General features: G+C 40.3%; 1 protein-coding gene across 2 annotated transcripts in view; it reads left to right on the top strand.

Moving 5' to 3' along the window:
* The window catches only part of LOC124789898 (WD repeat-containing protein 91-like), a 216,886-nt gene that overhangs the window by 69,753 nt on the left and 128,707 nt on the right, over positions 1-18,426 (top strand). For both annotated transcript variants that reach the window (XM_047257417.1, XM_047257416.1), the window contains exon 7: positions 15,917-16,185. In XM_047257417.1, the coding sequence (XP_047113373.1) occupies positions 15,917-16,185 (269 nt within the window). The remainder of the gene's footprint in view (positions 1-15,916; positions 16,186-18,426) is intronic.

Here is an 18,426-nt window from a genome sequence, read left to right as displayed (position 1 = left end):
CCTTGTTTTGCTTTTGTTGATGTTCATCTTATATCCTTCTTTCAAGACACTGTTCATTCCATTCAACTGCTCTTCCAAGTCCTTTGCTGTCTCGGACAGAATTACAATGTCATCGGCGAACCTCAAAGTTTTTATTTCTTCTCCATGAATTTTAATACCTACTCCGAATTTTTCTTTTGTTTCCTTTACTGCTTGCTCAATATACAGATTGAACAACATCGGGGAGAGGCTACAACCCTGTCTTACTCCCTTCCCAACCACTGCTTCCCTTTCATGTCCCTCGACTCTTATAACTGCCATCTGGTTTCTGTACAAATTGTAAATAGCCTTTCGCTCCCTGTATTTTACCCCTGCCACCTTTAGAATTTGAAAGAGAGTATTCCAGTCAACATTGTCAAAAGCTTTCTCTAAGTCTACAAATGCTAGAAACGTAGGTTTGCCTTTCCTTAATCTTTCTTCTAAGATAAGTCGTAAGGTCAGTATTGCCTCACGTGTTCCAGTGTTTCTACGGAATCCAAACTGATCTTCCCCGAGGTTGGCTTCTACTAGTTTTTCCATTCGTCTGTAAAGAATTCGTGTTAGTATTTTGCAGCTGTGACTTATTAAGCTGATAGTTCGGTAATTTTCACATCTGTCAACACCTGCTTTCTTTGGGATTGGAATTATTATATTCTTCTTGAAGTCTGAGGGTATTTCGCCTGTCTCATACATCTTCCTCACCAGATGGTAGAGTTTTGTCAGGACTGGCTCTCCCACGGCCATCAGTAGTTCCAATGGAATATTGTCTACTCCGGGGGCTTTGTTTCGACTCAGGTCTTTCAGTGCTCTGTCAAACTCTTCACGCAGTATCATATCTCCCATTTCGTCTTCATCTACATCCTCTTCCATTTCCATAATATTGTCCTCAAGTACATCGCCCTTGTATAGACCCTCTATATACTCCTTCCACCTTTCTGCTTTCCCTTCTTTGCTTAGAACTGGGTTTCCATCTGAGCTCTTGATATTCATACAAGTCATTCTCTTATCTCCAAAGGTCTCTTTAATTTTCCTGTAGGCGGTATCTATCTTACCCCTAGTGAGATAGGCCTCTACATCCTTACATTTGTCCTCTAGCCATCCCTGCTTAGCCATTTTGCACTTCCTGTCGATCTCATTTTTGAGACGTTTGTATTCCTTTTTGCCTGTTTCACTTACTGCATTTTTATATTTTCTCCTTTCATCAATTAAATTCAATATTTCTTCTGTTACCCAAGGATTTCTACTAGCCCTCGTCTTTTTACCTACTTGATCCTCTGCTGCCTTCACTACTTCATCCCTCAAAGCTACCCATTCTTCTTCTACTGTATTTATTTCCCCCATTCCTGTCAATTGCTCCCTTATGCTCTCCCTGAATCTCTGTACCACCTCTGGTTCTTTCAGTTTATCTAGGTCCCATCTCCTTAAATTCCCACCTTTTTGCAGTTTCTTCAGTTTTAATCTACAGGTCATAACCAATAGATTGTGGTCAGAGTCCACATCTGCCCCTGGAAATGTCTTACAATTTAAAACCTGGTTCCTAAATCTCTGTCTTACCATTATATAATCTATCTGATACCTTTTAGTATCTCCAGGGTTCTTCCATGTATACAACCTTCTTTCATGATTCTTAAACCAAGTGTTAGTTATGATTATGTTGTGCTCTGTGCAAAATTCTACCAGGCGGCTTCCTCTTTCATTTCTGTCCCCCAATCCATATTCACCTACTATGTTTCCTTCTCTCCCTTTTCCTACACTCGAATTCCAGTCACCCATGACTATTAAATTTTCGTCTCCCTTCACAATCTGAATAATTTCTTTTATTTCATCATACATTTCTTCAATGTCTTCGTCATCTGCAGAGGTAGTTGGCATATAAACTTGTACTACTGTAGTAGGTGTGGGCTTCGTATCTATCTTGGCCACAATAATGCGTTCACTATGCTGTTTGTAGTAGCTTACCCGCATTCCTATTTTCCTATTCATTATTAAACCTACTCCTGCATTACCCCTATTTGATTTTGTGTTTATAACCCTGTAGTCACCTGACCAGAAGTCTTGTTCCTCCTGCCACCGAACTTCACTAATTCCCACAATATCTAACTTCAACCTATCCATTTCCCTTTTTAAATTTTCTAACCTACCTGCCCGATTAAGGGATCTGACATTCCACGCTCCGATCCGTAGAACGCCAGTTTTCTTTCTCCTGATAACGACATCCTCTTGAGTAGTCCCCGCCCGGAGATCCGAATGGGGGACTATTTTACCTCCGGAATATTTTACCCAAGAGGACGCCATCATCATGTAATCATACAGTAAAGCTGCATGCCCTCGGGAAAAATTACGGCTGTAGTTTCCCCTTGCTTTCAGCCGTTCGCAGTACTGGCACGGCAAGGCCGTTTCGGTTATTGTTACAAGGCCAGATCAGTCAATCATCCAGACTGTTGCCCTTGCAACTACTGAAAAGGCTGCTGCCCCTCTTCAGGAACCACACGTTTGTCTGGCCTCTCAACAGATACCCCTCCGTTGTGGTTGCACCTACGGTACGGCTATCTGTATCGCTGAGGCACGCAAGCCTCCCCACCAACGGCAAGGTCCATGGTTCATGGGGGGGAGGGACTTAATAGCCTTTATTATTATTATTATTATTATTATTATTATTATTATAGTACGAAGCCTTTAGAATGGTATAGATTACTTTAGCACATTTGAAGCCATGTTTGGTATTATCCAAAGTGGAATGGATAAAGGAAGAGGAGAAGATTGAAATGATACCGACAGTGGCAGTTAGGAAAGAACAGCAAGTAAACAGAGAACTCTGCCAACATGGGGTAGGGACAAGTCCTGGGGGAGGGGGACTGATGAGAATGAGCTTCACAGACTGTAGAAGAGATGGTTATTCTGATAGGTGAAGTGTGGAAGGAATTTAATTTCTCTGGTGTTTTGAGGAAAACTGTTCCAAAGTTGGGTTCCTGATATCGGAAATGATTTAGAAAACAAGACAGAGCTATGTGATGGTACAGAGAGAATTTTACTTGGTTAAGAATGAGTATTTTTGCTGTGCAGTTTAGATAGTAGAGTAAGAGTTGAAGACAAATAAGAGGGAGCGCAGTGATTGAAAAGATGATAGAGCAAACATAGAATATGATAGTCTCTGTGGTTATTAGAACATAACTATGATAACTGTTTGTAGGCTGGTGTGATATGGTTGAAAAATCATAAGTCACAAGCACAGAAACAGTAGGAGAATGGCATTAACATAGTCAAATGTTGGGAGTAGTATCTATGTGAGCTTCTTTTTAAGGGGAGTTGTAATGCCCTATTCCGACAATGTTCAATTTAGTGACGTGGCCTCCCTGTATTTCAAGAACCACTGTAGCCATTTACATTAAACTTTTACAGGACATTAAACTGTATGTTCTGAGTCTACTGAACTGCAGTAATTGCATTTCAGCCACTGCTTTCGGAAATACAATTTTGTAATCACGTGGTTAAAAGTTTGTGTACTTTTTTTTATACATTATCCTAAATAATTTTAATTATACATAACATTATGTCCTTTTTTTAGTTCAGTAGACTCAGGATATGTATGTTACTACTCCCTGAAAATTTGAATACTCTACTCGAAGTGGTTTCTGAAATTTAGGGAAAAATGCAACAGAAAATGTAAATTTTCAGAAACAGCTTCTAAAGTTTCAAACGACTGTAACGAACTTAATATATGCTTAATTTTTTAATTTTAGTCACTCAGAAGCACCCTGCACTGTACTGTATATCATCCTCTTGATCTTTTTCCAAGTTTTTTCTTCTTTCTGGACTCCTTAGTGGCCAGCTGTGTTGCATACTCTGCTTTACCAATGTGAACCTTGTCCGCCTGTTCACATTCTGTGATGCAGTTTGCTCCAGGATTGATTCCCATATGCTGTAGCACTCTGACCCTACCAATGTTGCCGTCATTAAAAGCAATTACAGCAATACTGACACCCCCCCCCCCCCCCTCTCTTTTGTGTCTTCATTCCAACAAAAACATTTTTTGGTAAGCCACTCCTTATAAGATTATTGAACAACTCATTGGAATTTTGAGTCTCGCCATGGAGACACTTCTTCAGAAATTAAGGATTTGCCAGGTCTCTGTAAATAGGTTTTATGACATCCACGACTGCAGCTGGGATGGAATGTTTATGGCTGTATGAATTGTTTGAGTACTGGGCATTGTGGTAATTGCACAATGAATCAGGGGAAAGGTGGTGTACTGGTTTTTCATTAGTTGACAGTCTGTGGAAGAAGGCAACCCATACTGCCTGCTTCATTTTCAACAAATCCTCAGTATTATATCTAATGTTCATCCCATAATACTGCTGTAGTTCATCTATCATTTTGTCTGTCAGTCTGCCTCTTATGGTTTTGGGATCAGAAAATTTATTGTCTCTCAGACTTTGTTTCAGCTTCCTCAACCTGGTGCCCATCCTCTTCTGGACATGACCTTTATAACACAGCAATTCACTGCCTCCTATATAAAAAATTACTGATTTTATTAGATCTTGAAGTAATGCATGTAAAAATATTAACATTTTCAACTGTTGTAGATTATATTTTAAAAAAAAATATAATACTTCCCATGTGAGTCTATAAGTGGTATGTATATCATTTTATTAGGAAAACTGCAAATTTTAGAATGAGATAAAAATCCGAAAATGTGAAAAGAAAATTCCGTTCTAACTCCCCTTGAGCTTGAAAGGAAATACTTCTTTATATTTCTGTAGTGTGTGAAATGGTGCTGGCACTTTCTTACAGATTGCAATTGTGTATTCAGTACAGTCTAAATGACTGCCAATAATTAACCCCAAGTTCTTTGCAGAGGAAGAAAAGGTTATTTCCATGCCATTTAGGATTAGTGGTGGAAGCAATTTTCTGAACTAAAGCATAATAAGTCTTTTGTAAGCAACTAAGGTTGCTTGTGTTTTAGATGGGTTAAGTTTTAAACTTACACACTGCATCCACACTGACAGGACAGGTAAATTGGCATTTACATGTTGGATGGCTATGCACAGGTATGTTGGACTTGCATGCAGGTATAACTGAATGTCATCAGCATATAGGTGATATTTGCAGTGGGAGAGAATAGTTGATACATCATTAATGTATAATGATAAGTGTAATGGGCTCAATACTAACCCTTGTGGGACTTTTGATAGTACATCCCTCCACTGTGACTTTTTTGTTTTGATCATTACACACTGTTGGTGAGATGTAAGATATGAGTAGAACCACTGTACAGCACTTGAAGAAACATTTTGACTTATGATTTTAACTAGTAGAATGTCAAAGTCAACAATATCAAAAACTTGGCGGAAACCCAAAAATCACACAATAGTCACTTGTTGTGTATCCATCACTTGTTTCAGTTCATATTCCACTTTTATAAAAGCAGTCATCAATCTGCAGTTTTGCTGGAAACTGGACTATTAGTCATGTAAAATGTTATTTGCTGTTAAATAATTAGTGAAACAATGGAAAATCCAGGATGGAATATAGGAATATTATGAAAAGGATAGTTGCTACTCACCATATAGATTTTATCCACCACTGTGGATCCTCGTTCCTTCAATCTGCATCAATACAGAAAAGTTTCCTTATCTCTAGCCAGAACCCAGTCCTACAAACAGTTCCTGCATTGTTGCTTGGCTCATGGAATCCCTGCAAATGGTGTTACCATCAAATTACCCAACCCCAGCTGCCCCTCTTCCTTCCACAATGACCTCCATCTGTTCAGATTCTGCCAGTCCTTAAGCCTCACCAATATAGACTGCAAAACCATATCAATCAGGTGCAAACCTTATCTCCATCCACAAAATTCTCCTACTATGTAATTCCAAATTCCTGGATCCCATATCACACAATGAAACTCTTGCCTTCCAGGAACTAGAGCAACATGCTCAATGCCACCTAAAAAACTCTCCCTCCTGTTCACTTCCTACTCCCACCCTGGACTGCCATACTCACCATCTCTACAACAGCCTCCTAACCTCTCACACATCTCCTTATAGCTGACAAACCCTGTGTTGCAGGCCTACTACATTTACCACAACCTCAAAAACTTCCTCCCAACACCACACCGAATCCAGAACCTAAACAGACCCAAAACACAGTCGTGAACCTTTCCTCCGAAAGCTGTAGTCCTGCAGAAGTATCGGTCCTCTCCAAAGCCTCACCTTTTTCCCTACTTCAAATTCAGTCATACAGGCCTTGTTAAAGACCTTCTCTCCTTCTCCTGGTCTGTACAGTAGAAACATTTTTTTGCCACCAACTCGCCAATAGCCAAAGACCAATGTTGAACCCTGCCTGATGCAGTTCATTCCTCCATCCAACCTTGATCCATCCCCACTGCCCCCAAATCATTTTGTGTTTACTTTCCAGACTTTCTTAACTTTGAACCTTGCCTCACCACCATTCCCCAAATCCCTCAGCATGCAAACTAACCTTGCATCTTCAGAAAGAACTGCAATTCACCACCTAAAAACTGATCCAGATCTTATGATCTTACCTGCTGGCGGAGGCTCCACCAACTGATGTTTTGAACTGCAATGATTATGTGGCAGAAGGACTCTGCCAGTTGTCACATTCATCCACCTACACACCCTGCCACAGGGATGCCATTCCAGAAATCCAGCTGGATCTCTAGTCTCTCCACAAATCCTCAGGCCCATCACAGAATCTCTTGCGGGAATGCATCTTTGTCTCCTCACCTCTACCCCTTCTTGCATGCCTACCTTCTGAAAGCTTCCTAAAGTCCATAAACCCAACCACCCAGGACACCCCATTGTGGCTGGTTGCTGCACCCCCACTGAGAAAATCTTTGCTCTCATAGACCAACACCTTCAACCTACTACCACAACCTACCTACCTGTATAAAAGACACCAACCATTTCCTTCCCTGTCAACTCTCCACACTTCCTATTCCTTTACCACATGGTGCTCTGCTTGTCACTATTGATGCCACCTCTCTTTACACTTAACATCCCTAATGCCCATGACCTTACCACTATTGAACACTGCCTTTCCCATCACCTAATGGATTCTAAACATCCTTCCTTGTAGTCATGGCCAACTATATACTCACCCACCATTACTTCTCCTTTGAAGATGTTACTTACCAAAGAATTTGGGGTACGTCCGCATGGCACTATCCTATGCCAGTCTATTCGTGACCCATCTGGAGTAATCCTTCCTAGACACCCAGAATCCCAAACGCCTCACATGGCTCATATTCATTGATGAAATCTTTGTGATCTGGTTTGAGGATGAGAACACCTTGTCCACATTCGTACAGAACCTCAACATCTTCTCGCACATTCGCATCTCCTGGTGCCACTCAGCAAGCCACTTTCCTCATTGTTGATCTCCACCTCAACGATGGCTACATCAGCATCTGTGTCCATATCAGACCTACCAGCCACCAGCAATACCTGCACTCTGACAGCTGCCGTCCTTTCTATACCAAGCAGCCCCTTCTGTACAGCCTAGCCACCCGTGGTGCCGCATCTCCAGTGACGAGCGGTCCCTTTCAAAATATACCGAGGGCCTCACTGAGGCCTTTGCAGACCTCGATTATCCTCCTAACCGTGTACAAAAACAGATATCCCGTGCCTTATCCTTCCAGTATCCAGTCTTGTGACTCAGTACTACCTAGGATTAGAGCAACTGAATCACATTCTCTATCAGGGTTTTGACTACCTCTCGTCATGCCCTCAAATGTGTACAGAAACCTACACAGAATCCTCATCCGTCCCTACACAACACCTGCTCCCAACCCCATGCCTCATGGCTCATATCCTTGTAATAGACCTAGATGCAAGACCTGTCCCATACATTCTCCCACCACCATCCTCTCCAGTCCGGTCACTAACATCACCTATCCCATCAAAGCCATGACTACCTATGAAACCAGTTATGTGATCTGTAAGCTAAGCTGCAACCACAGTGTTGCATTCTGTGTGGGCATGAGAACCAACAAGCTTTCTGCAACAATGTCCACAAACTAACTGTGGCCACGAAACAGCCGGACTACCCTATTGCCGAATACGCCACCCGACACGATGTTCTTCATTTCAGTGACTGCTTCACAGCCTGTGCCTTTTGGATCGTTCCCACCAACACGACCTTTTCTGATTTGGGCAGGTGTGAACTCTCCGTGCAGTATATCCTACATTCCCATTAGCCTCCTGGCCTCAATCTTTGTTAGTCACTGTCATTACCCACCTAGCCATTTCCCTGTTCCCATTCCAGTTTTTTTTTACTCATCTCCTTTTCCACTACCTGCTCCCCCCCCCCCCCCCTCCCGCCCCCCTCCCACCTTTTCCCAACCTCTGTCTAACCTTCAGACTGCACCTAGCTGCCCTGTCCTCTCTCCTTCTTGTCCCTGTACAGTCACAATCATCTCTTTACTGTCCCCCACCCCTACCCTGCTGTAACTCCCCTCCCCCTCCCGTCGCTGCCTCTTCCCTACACCCTCCCTCCAGTTGCCTCTCCCATCATGCGCTGCCCCTCACAGTGTGGCCACAGCAGTCAGAGACTGTACTCATGTGTGCAAGTTGCATCTATGTGAGTATGTGTGTGTATGTTGTCTATTCCCGACGAAGGCCTTGTTGGCTGAAAGTTCACTTTCTGACGTCTCTTATTTGTAACTATCTGCGACTCATCATCTCCACTATATGGTGAGTAGCAACTATCCTTTTCATAATATTGTTAAATAATTAGTGAGCTGTTTATGAACTATGTGTTCTGAAGCCTTGGATAATGCTAGTAGAATCAAAATTAGTTTGCAGTTGGAGGGCTGTTTGGCAGGTCCCTTATGCATTATGAGTTCCATTTTCCAGGCTGTTGGGAAGGTGATGGAGGTCAGAGAATGGTTAAAAATGCCTGTTGTTTTGGGCAGTAGAGGATCTACAAGAAGATTGATCATTTCCACTGTTATATTATTGTGCCCTCCAGCTGCCAAATGGATTCTTGCAATTGACTTGCAGACCATGTTAGGGTTTACTGGCTGCAGAAAAAAATTTCCATTTGTACCAACCACTGACATTTTAAGAGCATCGATGGTTTCTGCCGTTTTGCATTGGTTGAGTAAAGATATCAGCGTGGGAAATACTCATTTAGATCATCAATAAGAACTAGAGGTTCAGCTGCAGATTTGGGTTTGCCTATTCGTAGACTTCGTAGATTTTTCTGTAGAACACCGGGTCGTTGAAAGTCATCGGTTAGCGCCTGGGCGTACCTTAGCCTTGCATTCCCAGCAGATTGACCGACTCATCTGTGTAGTTGCTTGTATGTGAGATGAATGTCAGATGTCAGGTTCCATTTGTATGTCCTGTGTGTTGCATCTCTGGACACTCAAAATGTGCTCAAGATGGGCCGTAAGCCACAGTGCGGTTTTTCTCCTCGCTCTTAACTTTTCTTCGAGGAGCATGTTTGTCGTATAAATTGCAGTGAAATTGGATAATTCATTATTTTTGTTGAAGTTATTTCGTGCTGATGTCTGCCAAGAAATATCACAGGCATCAGCTAAGCTCAGACATATTCAAGAGCTTAAAAACTCTAAAAGTCATCACTTGAGGTTTGTTCTTTGGGCATTGCAGTGAGTAAGTCATGATATTACATACAAGCAGACAAGCCAGGTGCAGAAATCTAATTGGTACAAATTGCTCTGAAGATTTGGCAAGAAATATATAGATACGCATATGAGTGTCTGCTGTATGACGAGTTGGCCCAAAAGGAATTAATGTAAAGTTTTAACAGGAATATATGCTATTGAATTTTGACACAGAAGGACCGTTGTTTTGAAAATTCATGTTGATGTCTCCAGCTACAATTGCTGTTCGTGCAAAGAGTCAAGCCTTGAGAATGCAGATTCAAAGCTAGATAGCTGTCCAACTTTAGGTGGGCTGTATATTACACAGATGACACACATCCTATTGAGCAGTTTAATCTCAGTAAACATGTATTTGGGCTGTTTGTTCTCAATTTTATACATGAGCATGACCTCGGGGAACAAAATTCTGCATATGTAATTATGCTGTCACACTGCCCCCTTGTCTGTCACATTGGTCATGTCTCAGAAAAATATGACCACCAAGGCTTACAGAATTGGAGGGGATACTCAGCTTCAGTCATGTCTCTGACAAGAGTGTGACATGATAACCGAGGTTGTGAAGTATGCATCTGAACTCAGTCTACTGGGCTGGTAAGGACTGCACATTTGTGTAAGCGAGCTTTAGAGTAGAGCTATCCCGAGTCATTTTTGCTATTTGATGGCAGGTAGGAGGGACAGCTGTCCCGGGGTGAGTCATAACCCAGTGCCTTGTGGAATGCAGTGGGCAGGGGAGGAGAGAGTGCACAGAGCTGTAAAAGGCAGGTAGGAAGTGGGATGGAGATGCCAGTAGAAGTAGAAGATTCAACATCAGACTTGTCTGTCGCAGAGCGTGAAGGCTGAAGTTGTGTGGGTTTTCGAGAGACTGATAATACATGGTGACAAGATGAGTAGTGTATGATAGTATGAGACAGTGGTAATAAGAGTGATTACGCTGCTGCTGATGATGATAATAATAATAATAATAGTAATAAAAGTAAAACTAAAGTAGTTGGTTCTAGAAACTTTGTAAATAGGTTTTTGTGGGATAGTTTCCGTTTATCTTCAAGTGTGTCCCAGATCAGTTCTGTAACACTTTCATGTGAGTTGAAAAAAAGTGTGCCCATTCTTGTGGCTGTTCTTTGTGTCCATTCAATATCCCCCATTAGTCCTATTTGGTACAGGTCCAAGACACTTGTGCAACATTCTAGGATGGGTCATATGAGAGTTTTTTATGTAATCTCCTTTGTAGACTTATTGCTTTCCCCTAGTATTCTACCAATGAACTGCATTCTCCCACCTGCTTTACATATGACTGAGATTATATGATTGATTGATTTCATATATCTACAAATTGCTACACCCAGGTATTTGTATGAGTTTACCAATTCCAGTTGTGACTCGCTGATATTATAGTCTTAGGATACTAAATGTTTTTTAATTTTTTGAAGTGCATAATTTTATATTTCTGAACATTTAAAGCAAGTTACCAATATTTTCACCACTGTGAAATCTTATCGAGCTCTGACTGGGTATTTGTGTTGCTTCGTTCAGACGGTACTTAATTATAGACAACTGCATCATCTGCCAAAAGTTTGAGGGCACTATTAACATTGTCTGCAAGGTTATTAATATACAAAATGAACAGCAAGGTTCCCAACACACCTCCGTGGAGCATTTCCAAACTTATTTCTACTTGTGTCAAGGACTCTCGATGTGACATAACTTACAGCATCCTCCCTACCTAAAAATCTTCAGTCCGGTCACAAATTTCACTTGGTACCCCAACAGTTGAACATCTCATAATAAGTGCAAATGTGGCATTGAATCAGATCCCTTTTGGAAATCCAGAAATACTGAATTTAACCAATTGCCTTGATCAATGCCATCTGAGGAAACTGCAAGTTGGATTTCACATGATATGTAGCAGTACTTCGACTCACTCTATATTCTTGAAGATTCTCATGATGAGGAGAATATTTTTAATGTGGTGCCTCCAATGCAATATTTTTGGAGTTTTTCCAACAGGATTCTGTGGTCCAAGATGTCAAAAGCTTTGCTGAGATCTAATAAAACACCAGCAGCATCTTGTTTATTATCCAGTGTATCTAGAGCATTTTGTAAAAAATTATATGTGGCACTAGTCATAGATTTATTTTTCCGAAAACCATGCTGGGCATTCGTGAGAATTTTGTTTTTATCCTGAAATTCTATTGATCTGTTACACATGATTTTTTCAGTGATTTTGGCAAAAACTGATTATAATGAGATTGGTATATAGTTTTCTAAATTTTTTTGTCACATTTTTATGAATAGGGATCACTTTGACAATTTTAAGACTGTCAAGAAGGATGAGTTGATTATCTCTGCAAGGGGTGTTGTGATGTTTTTAATACATTCCTTTATGACAAAGTCTGGAATACCATCTATTCCTGAGGACTTTTTTTGAAGGTTTTTGTTACCTGAATGATTTCCTTCGGTGTTGTGTCATAGTGATATATTGAGTGGAGGCAAGAACTTACTTTGTTCTGTTGGACTGTCTCTCTTATTATTAATTGTTAGATTTTTTGTACTGTCTTCATAGTGCTGCCTGAAGAGATTTGCAGTCTACAGGGGTCAGTAATTATCTTGTTATCTCAGTTCAGGGCGATGTTTTCATTTTTACTATTTCCTTCCTGCTTTATTACTTCCCAGTTTGCTTTTGTTTTCTGACTCTGATATAAACTTATCATTGGCCATTATTTTTGCCTGGCGTATGACTTTTCTATACACCTGAATAAACATTGTAATATAACTAGGAGCGGGAATATGTTGTGGTTCTTTTGATAAGTGAACAATTTTCTTTTTATGTTGCTCAAGACTTTTATGCCTCTAGTTACCTATGACTTTGCTTTTAGATTTGTGTTCTGTACCACCCATGTTTTGACAGGGAATGCTGTTTCAAAATAATAGCTGAAAATGTCAGAGAACTGTTCAAACTTTTTGTTGGTGTCATGCAGTTCAACCTTTTTGTTGGTGTCATGCAATTGAGAAACTTCTTCCCACCTTTCTCTTGATAATAAGTGACTCAATGTTTTTACGCTCTGTGTGTTGAACTTTCTTGCAGTCACAGTTCTTTTTATTCAAAATCCAAGTGATCAGTTTGTATCTTGTGCTTACTTTTTCTTGTAAGTTTCACTTTTCAACTATTCCCACAGGCAAAAATATAAAGTGGTTAGGTCAGGGGACCTTGGAGGTCAAAAAACGTGATCTTTTTTGCTGATCCATCTGCTGGAGAATAAAAGGTTGAGATGATGTGTCAGCTGATTACTAGAATGTGCCGGGGTTTCCATCATGTTAAAGGAATATATCCACCATTGTAACCAAAGAAATCTCTTCCAGTAATGCTGAAAGCTTGTTTCATAGGAAGTGTAGATAACGGGACCCTGTAAGACGATGTGGTAACACAACAGGCCCAATCAGCTGATTGTCTGTCATATCACATCACACAATTACAAAGAAATCTTTGTGAAAATGTCTCTCCACGAAGGCACCTAGGTTTTTGTTGGATTGCCAGTGCAAATTGAAAGTGTTTTTGGTATTGTCTTGAGTGAAAGTGGCTTCATAAATAAACAGTATTAATCCAGATAACAATTAACCAACAACAAACTTCCAACTGTGTACCTTCATCTCCTTCTTGAAGGGTGCTGAATCTGCTGCAAATGATGAGGATGGAGGATGTGCATATATAACATTCTTGTGCATGGATCACAGACCTGTTCAGGAATTTTGCATGAGCTTGTTGAAAGCCTACATTCTAATGATTGAATAATGTCTTCTACTTCATCCAAACTCTGTTAATTTGCATCTTCAGATTATAATGAATGCTAGGCAGTGTATCAGTCTCACACAGTTTAGTGAAAGTACGAGGCAGCACTTCAGAATCTGGTACTCTGTGGTTAGGAAATCATCTACAGTTTTCTCAAAACCCATACACAAATACCTCATCAGCATGCTCAATATTTGTAAATATGTGCTGTGTGCTTAAACAGTATAGTAGAATCAGCCAACAAATCACAATTACAATCACAGCTGAAAAGTTCAGTTACATCACTCAATCACAATTTCACAACTTGAACTTCAAAATAAAAGTGATAGTTGATTTTTAACACACAGCAACTGGAGTACTAATACAGGAAATGAAAACTTATTCCTGAAACCAGCTGTATCTCAGTACTGAGAAAAAGTGGTCTCGTTATATGGAATGTTAATTTATTTTTATTGGTCTGTTCTACCACCTCCTAAAATGTGCACTATTCCTTCTTAAACACTATGTATAAATAAGTTGTAAACCACAAAATTTTTATTTTTGCTAGAGTGTAACATTTTCACTCAATTTAAAGCATTAGCTAAGTTGCAAAATCCTCCCTGTTTTGTGGTTCCAATAATTTGCATGTGAAGACCTATTTATTCAATTTGGATGTGGTGCACATGTTCACACACACACACACACACACACACACACACACACACACACACACACACACAGAATGGTCCATGCACGTGCATCCATACACATGCCTATGCCCTTAGAACATGCCGACGAACAGGCCAGCCAGCATCATGAAGGGGCATAGGCAAGCACGGCCTGTAATTTTGTGGGTCCTTTCTTTCACCACTCTTAAATGGAGCAGTGACATGTACTTTTTCCAGCCACTCGGGAATTTGGACAGCACAATATATTTGCGACAAATGGAAGATAAATAAGGGACCGATGCCAAAGAGCACATGCTGTAAAACCAAATCAGGATACCATCCAGACCTGGCAACTTATTTGTTTTCAACTCTGTCAGTTGTTTCTCAATCGCAGGGATGTCTGTTTCTATGTCATCCATATGGGAGTCTGCTTGAGGTCAGATCATGGTATGACTGTATGATCTTCCTTTGTGAATGATTTTGTAAATGCAAAATTTAAAACTTCAGCTTTCCTTTTGCTGTCTTCTATTGTCACATCAAACTGGCTGATGAGTGACTGAATAGAAGCCTTAGGCCTGTATAGCAGTTTTATTATGTAGGACGAAAATTTTCTCATGTTCTCATCACAATCCTTTGCTAATGTTCGAAGTTGGAAGTTGCATTGATTTTTTTATTTAACATTAATTTCTACTAACTTCTGTCTGTCGAGATTTCTGCATTCTTTTTTAAACTGAGAGCATCGTAACAGTCTGTCTCCTCAGAATTTTCCGAATTTTGTTAATAAACCATGTCTTTTTCATCTTAATGCAGTTACTTGGCACATACTTTTCAAGTGTGTGATTTGCAATCAGTTTAATCGTTGCCCACAATTCCTGTACATTCACCTTATTGAAATAAAATGATATCCATTCATTGTCTTTGTAGCATGCTGATAGCTGCCTATGTGCTCCCTCCACCATAATAACTCTTCTAGCCTTCTTGATGGATTTATTAACTTTAGTAACCATTGCTGCTATGATGACATCATGATCACTAATCCTCATCTTAATACTGACACTGTCAATAAGGTCATACTTCAAGATGTTCTAAGAACAAAACTGGTTGTAGGACAATAAATGTACAATAATACAAATGAGATGGTTTTTGTTAATCATTAATATCAGTGTCATCTGTGATGCTTGACATGGTTACAGCTTTTCAGTTCTCAAAATGTACAGCTTGGTCAAGATCCTTGAAAGCAGCCATTTGCCAAAACCTAGCACATATAATGGTGATCTTCAGTACAGTGCCACTACCTGAAACCAAAATTTTTTTTTTTTTTTTTTTTTTTTTTTTTTTTTTTTTTTTTTTTTTTTTTTTTTTTTTTTTTGCTAAAGAGAAGCACATGAAACAGTCTGTGAGTTGGCTGCTCACAATAAATTTACAAATTATTTTAAATTGTAAATTCCTTAATGAAGCATCTCAAATTATGAATTTTTTTGTGCTCAATGTCTGTATTGGAGTATATGTTTTGAAACTCTCCAGCCATCTTTGACTGTTTCTGTTGCTTAATTAAACAAAATTTGTAATGTAGCCCTGCAGGATAAGATTTTTATACAAGGTATAATTATTTTTTGAAAACATTGTGTGTTGCAGATAAGGTACATTTAAACTTGGCTACCATTGCAAATTGCATAATTCAGTTTCATTTTTACATGTCTCAAAAATATTATTTTCTACTGTGTATAGTTTATGATAGTGCCACAAGTGTTAAATTGGCTAGCCAATAACTTGTATTGGTTTCTGATGTGTGGGACTGGAAAATAATTCTTAAAATTTCAGGTACTGTTTCTCGCAGGATGAGCAGTTCACCAAGTGTGGAGGAACCACAGAAGCGTACTGTAAGTAAACAGCAGCAGCAGCAGCAAGCTCATCGGCCTGGTGGTATGACACGAAGTACTGTGTCAGCTGGGAAGCTTGCTCCCACAGATGCAAAGCGGCGAACATCTTCAGAATCTCCGTCATCATCATCAGTTGATCGTAGAAGTGCTCAGAAATCGGTTCCATTGGATGAAGACAGTGACACTCCTCGTTTTCTGCTGCTGATAAAGGTGAAATTTTGAGATTTCAGCTCTAATCAAAACCTGTGATTTAAAATGGGGAAACAATGTTTGACAATTGCTAGTTATGGTGCTGTAGGTTAATAATCTGTATATACAGAAAGCATTTTTCTTATATAGTACATATATCCAACATAATGTACAGCCATAAATGGTAAACCATGTATTTCTTGGGTGATTTAATGTTTTTGTTTTTGTTTTGCACTCAAAATTTATATTCACTAATGGATCATACCATACTTATACCATTTATAGTGCTGTTTTAATTGACCTTCCATCTTCCAACAATGCAGTTTTAGACATTCTTGGCAGTTAAAATACAATACTGATTGATGTTATTTTGTGTGTGCCCTTGTCTTAACTTTTACTACTGCTTGATTACTAGTAAAATGACATTCTAAAGCTTTCCTATGCTAATCAGAACTGGGTAGTAGCTATAAATTTTCTATTTTTCATGAAACAAAGTGAACATCTGTACTGACATGTTCCACATCCACAAGGATCTCCTCAGCATGGATCTATGGAACGAAAAACTAATCTAATCTAATCTAATCGTTAACTTTACTGTAATGTCTTGACGGTACCTCGTTGAAGACCTTGCAATGTTTCACCATAGTCAGGATTTCAATGAAGTATGCATTATTGCTTATATGATTTAAATGCTGTTGGCTAGTTGCTTAGCTGATTAGTTTATTCACCCACAGATCATTAACACAATAATATTTGACATGTCGTCTTAGTTGAAAGAGAGAAACACTTACAATATTAATTCATTACAGTGACATTGTTACTAATTGGTTTAGCTGGCAGAGGATTTACATGTTGATGTTAAAACCTCTTGGATATTGGTAATGCCTCGTTCTTGATGAATCTTCTGTTCCCATGTCTCAGCTCAGGTGGTTTTCCAGAAACAGTCTGCACACAGTAGTTCACTGTCAAACTTGTGCTTATTTACCGGCAATAATTCTGTCATTTATCAACACCAATGTTGATGATTGGCTGTAGTATGACATAATTGGAGTGGTGGAATCTTTACAAGTGCCCGGAGGGTGAGGTGTGAATGGCACCTTGTTCCTGTTTATACACACATCAAAAAAGCTTTGCATCACCCTGGTTCCCAGAACTCCTGAAGATAGATTTCGACCGTGGATATTGTATCACAGACACAGTCCCTTTGACTCTTCAGAGAAGTCACTAAACCTGCCAAAAGATGTAAACAACTATGCATCAGCAACGCCTATTAGATGGAGGGGGTCCGACAGCCGATCAGTTCCAGTTATTCCACTAGGAAAGAGGTACATGGCTTGTGTTGTCTGTAGTTCAACCATGCCTAGACAGTCAATACTGCAGTTTGATTGTGTCCACATTGTTACTTCATGCCAGAAAGGGCTCTCAACAAGAGAAGTGTCCAGACGTCTTGGAGTGAACCAAAGCAATGTTGTTCACACATGGAGGAGATACAGAGAGACAGGAACTGTCGACGACATGCCTCGCTCAGGCCGCCCAAGGTCTACTACTGCAGTGGAAGACCGCTACCTACGGATTATGGCTCGGAGGAACCCTGACATCAATGCCACCATGTTGAATAATGCTTTTCGTGCAGCCACAGGGCGTCGTGTTACGACTCAAACTGTGTGCAATAGGCTGCATGATGCGCAACTTCACTCCCGACGTCCATGGCAAGGTCCACCTTTGCAACCACGACACCATGCAGCACAGTACAGATGGGCCCAACGACATGCCGAATGGACCACTCAGGATTGGCATCACGTTCTCTTCCCCGGCGAGTGTCGCATATGCCTTAAACCAGACAATCGTCGGAGACGTGTTTGGAGGCAACTCGGGTCAGGCTGAAAACCTTACACACACCATCCAGTGAGTGCAGCAAGATGGAGGTTCCATGCTGTTTTGGAGGGGCATTATGTGGGGCCGACGTATTCCACTGGTGGTCATGGAAGACGCCATAATGGCTGTACGATACGTGAATGCCATCCTCTGACCGATAGTGCAAACTTATTGAGATCGTATTGGTGAGGCATTCATATTCATGGACAGCAATTCGTGCCCCCATTGTGCACATCTTGTGAATAACTTCCTTAAGGATAACAACATCGCTCGATTAGAGTGTCCAGCATGTTCTCCAGACATGAACCCTATCGGACATGCCTGGGATAGATTGAAAAGGGCTTGTTTTTGGACGATGTGACCCACCAACTTCTCTGAGGGATCTAC

This window comes from Schistocerca piceifrons, chromosome 3, assembly GCF_021461385.2.
Source record: "Schistocerca piceifrons isolate TAMUIC-IGC-003096 chromosome 3, iqSchPice1.1, whole genome shotgun sequence".
Lineage (NCBI taxonomy): Eukaryota > Metazoa > Arthropoda > Insecta > Orthoptera > Acrididae > Schistocerca > Schistocerca piceifrons.
This window is presented reverse-complemented; position numbering and strand designations above follow the sequence as displayed.